At 40.7% G+C, this 5,003-nt stretch overlaps 1 protein-coding gene across 1 annotated transcript; it reads right to left on the reverse strand.

The window, feature by feature from the left end:
• Nucleotides 1-1,007: 1,007 nt before the first annotated feature.
• Nucleotides 1,008-1,454, reverse strand: LOC123848913 (keratinocyte-associated protein 2-like). Its single transcript, XM_045881774.1, has one exon. It carries the CDS (start codon nucleotides 1,452-1,454, stop codon nucleotides 1,008-1,010), a length of 447 nt encoding a protein of 148 aa, XP_045737730.1.
• Nucleotides 1,455-5,003: the final 3,549 nt, after the last annotated feature.

A 5,003-nucleotide genomic window follows, 5' to 3' on the forward strand; every position in this document is an offset into this window, starting at 1 on the left:
CATTTATACATTGTATGAACTAAACTCCAAACTTTATTTGGATTTCCCCAATTTTTCCACTAATATATTTTTCTGTTCCAGGATCCTACCCAGGGTACCACGTTGTATTTAGTTGTCATATTTCCTTAGTCTCTTCTGGTCTGTGAAGTTTTTCAATCATTCCTTATTTTTCATGGCCTTGATTAACTGTTTTGAATGGTACTAGTCACAATTTTGTGGGATGTCCCTCAATTTGGTTTTGTCTGATGTTTTTCTCATGATTATATTGGGGTTATGGGTTTTGAGGACGAATACCATGGGGATGAAGTGGTTTTCTCATTATATTTAAGGGTACTTCATAGCAACATGACTTATCACTGTTGATGTTAACCTGGATCACTTGGTTAAGGAAGTGTTAAAACAAGGGTAAGGCAAACACTACCAGGTTTCTTCACTGTAAAATTATTTTTTAAAGTTTTTTTTTAAATTAGTTTGTTAACATACAGTGTAATATTAGTTTCAGGGGTATGTAAAATGATTATTTTTCCCTTTCCCTACTCTCTTCTTAGAAATCTGAGTCACTAAGCCCAGCCCACACTCACAGGGATAGGAATTAAACTCCACCTCCTGGATTGGGGAATATGGACATATATTATTTCAAATTATTCTGTAAGGAAGATTTGTCTCTCCTGCTCTATTTATTAATTAAATCATTTATTTATATCATTTTGGATCATTAGGTGTGTCTAAACATAATACTTTCTACTTCCAAATCTATGAATGGAATTAACTTTTCAGAAACATGTGTATCCTGAGGATTCTGAGAAACACAGACAAAACCCATGCCCCACTAGGTCACTTCCTTGCTTCCTCTGAATCATAAGCTTTAATAATAGTTATGAATGAAAGAATAAATGAATGACACAGGTGAGCATGATCATTACTGTTGTCTGAGGGTAACGATGTTTGACTCTAACACCAGTGTCTGACCAAATAGCTACTCATATTTCCTTTCCTTTCTTTCTTTTTTACAAGGAATCCACTTTATTGGACATTCGGGGCCAGTTTCTCGATTTGCCCCTCCCTGTGATCTTGGCCAGTGTGAGGAATGGAATTGTTGTCTGGTACAGAGTGGAGGGGATCTTGTTGATGTGGTAGAGACCAACCATGGAAAAGGTGAAGCAGGTGCTAATGCAGACCTGGTGGATGAGGCCAGATGCAAAGAAAGCCAACAGGAGACAGAGAAGAATCTCAGAGAAGATGTTTTTTTGGAATCCTTTGCCAAAGACAACATTCTCCAGATTACTGATGGCGGTGAGAGAGAAGACTAAAAGGCTGGAACCCGGCAGCCCCCTTCCCTTGATGGTGAACCACTGGGTGCAGGCCACCTGGAGTCTATATATGTGCATCTCTGCAGAGAGCAGCAGGGACAGGAGGGAGGAGAGTCCCAGCGACGCGCCGGTACCCATGGCCATCAGGCCCGGCCGTTGGCCCTATGGCTGCCAGGCCAAGAAAGAGGGAGCCCAACTGGAACAGTTGCCGGGCATATATGTCATCCCCTTATATTTCTCCTTTTGATATTCCTTAAGACATACTCAAAATGTTTTATTTATTTTTAAAGATTTAGTTTTGAGAGAGAGAGAGAGAGTGCGTGCACACACAGGGGGATGGGGGTTAGGGGTAGGGACAGAGGGAGTGAGAAATTCAACCAGACTCCACACTGAGCATGGGGCCCCATAGGGGCTCACTCTCACAACCGCTAGATCATGACCTGAGCTGAAACCAAGAGTGGACACCTAGCCACTGTGCTACCCAGGCACCTCTAAAATTCTTTTGTATTAAGACTACGTGTTAGAGGAGTAGCTGATGGAGCCATTTTGAGAAGGTGACTTTAAACTACTCCTTTACAATGTCTTCAAGAACTCGGTAGCCTTTACAACGCAGTAAAAAAAGCTAAGAGGAGGGGTAGTGCCTCTTTAAAATAGGAAGCCTAAGGAGAAGACTCTCAGGCATGTGGGCATCTAGAGGCCTATTTTTCACACTGGCCTGAAATCGTGGACCAATTGCAGAGTGGCAGTAGCTCCTAGGTATTCTCATTGGTCTGTACCCAAGATGAAGGCGGAGCTTTGAGTATAAAAAAAAAAAAAAAGGAAGACTGGGTGAGGTTGTTTCTTGTTCTGCTGCTGCAGGGGGTTAATGGGTGGTTAGTGAGTGAATGTAGTCTAAAGTTTTACAGGCCTACGAGTAGCTGGGAAGTTCTCTGCTGGTTAGGAGAGGGTGAGTGGAAAGAACCAAGATTCTCCTAGATATCGAGGGAAATTTTGGGTAGCCTACTTTAGAATTGAAAGGTAAAGGAAGAAAAAGACAAGGGAATCTAAGCAAACAAAACATGAAAGCTGCCGTTTGCAGACAGAAAATATTTCCTAGGAGTTTATGGTCACTTCATGAAGTCATTTTATCAGGCATGTCTTCCTTGAAATACGGATGGAGGAGAAACTTTTCTAACTATTGGGGTTCCTAAAGGGAGTTCTTGGAGAAGCTTAACATTGAAACTTCAATTTTGAGTTTTCTTCTCTCATGCTCAAATCTTACTGAGAAGTCACCTGTTAATTGGCTTTTCTTTAACCTCCAGCTTAGAAGATGCTTCAGCAAAAGCACTCTTCCAGCTACCTTAGTGCAGTTGTATAAACTTCTAAAAGTACATAGTTCCTTTCCTTGAGGCAAATTCACTAATCTTGCTTCACAAAAATCTTCCAAATGCTTTTTATCTAGCCTTCTTCTAGAGTTGTGAAGTCCATTGGAAACTCCTGTCTAAAGTAATGGCAGAAAGTGAGGGAAAACTATTTTCTCCCTGCTTTAGAGACTAAAAGTTAAATCAGCTTAACTGAAAATTATGGGCAGAAAATGTAGAGTATTTTTGAATTACATTTCTTCGAGAGAAGGAAGTGTCTTCCGTGATACGTAGTGAAGGACTAAAGTGAACTTCAAGCATCATGATGCTTTTGAGTCTTCTTACCAGGGAGTTAAGGTTTTTAACTACAGTCCTCTAGAAAGCAGTTGCCTGACCTTAAAAGGACACAAAACCTGTGGGCTGAAACTCCCCTACTTGAATATGGAGTTGAGGGGGAAAGGTATTACTTCACCTTGGGCTCTTCGTTTAATGTCAGAATTGCTTACCTGAGAGCACTTTTCTAGTGGGTGAATGGATAGAACCCTTTGCAGTAGGGATAATGAGGAAATGATCTGTTTAGATGGTTACCCAGAGCACTATGAGAATTGTGAAGCATCCTTGAACTTATTGAGAAACAATGTTTGTCCTAGAGAAAGGGGATAATGTGGTGTCTTTGTAACAGACTGATCAAGAGTATCCTATGTGATGGATATATTATCTTGACTGATTTCCTAAGTGCTACATAGCAAACTGTATTGCAGTTGGTGTTCAGCCATATAACGCTGTTTATTGTAAAAATCACACTATACCTAAATACCTAGGTCTACCTGCTTTAAGAAAAATCTGGAAAAATGGGGAAAAAGCATAAGGATATACAACTTGTCTACACTCATCCCCATGAGTGGGAAGTTAATTTTGTTAATACTGTACTTATGAAGGAAGCAGGGCTCAAGAGCATAGCTCTTGCTTTGTAGATCGTGTGCTCGAGATGTGTAGTTCTGGGTTCAGCAATCTGCTTGATGTTAAAATCACTTAAGATCTGGGATCTTGAGTCCTAGCCTTTCCAAAGGACATTCCTAGCTAATGGTTACAATTAGAACTGGGGTGTTGGGCCAGGGTGGGTTGTGGGGTGTGGGGAGGGGACTCCAGCAAGATGAAGCCCAGGGAGAGCAGTGAGTGGCTTAGCTTCTCCGTGGCTGCTCAACATTGAAAACCAATTTTCTCATTCGTAGGGTTCTCACCTGTAACTCTTTACTGATAGCAAAGTTTCTCTGCTTCTAATAATACCAGAAGCTGGTATACTAATGACTTAGTGATCAATCAAGAATTCACTTAAATATAAGTGAAGTCTAATATAAAGTGCATGGTATATTTTGTCTACTAGCGCCCTTTCCATTTCTGTAAACTTCATTAACTATAAAAGCCAAAGAAAATAACAAAAAGCAAACCATATACACAACTCCAAATCGACAAAATACGTCAGTGGATAAATGGAGAAAATAATCCCCAACAGAAAACTAACTGGGGACCCTGAAGAGTTGGCTTTTCTCACCTTAAAAATGCTGGACAAAACCACTGACCCCTACTGTTGGCCTAATGAATGGACGCACCTGCAGGTGAGTCCCATGAAACTGGTGTCTCTACAATCAAGCTTTTTAAATGTCAAACTTCTTTTAGAACAAGACCTGTAGTAGTGCAGGATTCTCCTCTACCAGTGGGACTTTGGCTATGCTTTAGGGCACTTCATCTGTGTGGAGACCTCTGAGCTTTGACCTGAAGTGCAGTCTGTCTGCTTTCTGGCCCACTGAGCTCAGTTCAGCCCAAACCTCTAGGCATTATCCTAAAACTTGTCTGAGAATTTAGCTCTTTGTAACTGAAACCCTGACTAGCTCTCAGGGTAGCATTAATAGAAATGGTTCAGTTGTGTCAATACCATTTTGGGTTCAACTCATTTCTTGGGTTTCTGCTTAGTATCCAGTGTTTACCTAGAGCTGCTCAATACCAGAGTTCAGTGCTACTTTCCCAGGAAACTGGTTGTTTGCTGTATCTTATTTCTTAGCACCAAATTTTAAAATGACCTTAGTCAAAGACCAGTATCATTACCTTAATTGTAGTCAGCCACTGAGATAAGTACTAAGCAAGAAGAGTAGGAAATCTCTAAGGTGAGAATTCAATGATAAATTGTAACAAGGTAAACTAAAACTTGTGCCTGTAGGAGAAGCTGTTCATTTCTCAGTAGGGTTTTGTTAAAGGGAGCATTATGAATATCAAGACCCTCTCCGACCATAAATCTACATGTAGGTGAGGCAATATTAGATACCCTAATTCAAGCCAGTGGCCTTTGAAACTTTTC

This window comes from Mirounga angustirostris, unplaced genomic scaffold, assembly GCF_029215605.1.
Source record: "Mirounga angustirostris isolate CCGP_5_RB_7025 unplaced genomic scaffold, mMirAng1.0.hap1 SCAF_2, whole genome shotgun sequence".
Lineage (NCBI taxonomy): Eukaryota > Metazoa > Chordata > Mammalia > Carnivora > Phocidae > Mirounga > Mirounga angustirostris.

What these genes read in the sequence shown, in the direction of transcription:
- LOC123848913 (XM_045881774.1), bottom strand. Translation starts at nt 1,454, where the DNA reads ATGGCCATGGGTACCGGCGCGTCGCTGGGACTCTCCTCCCTCCTGTCC.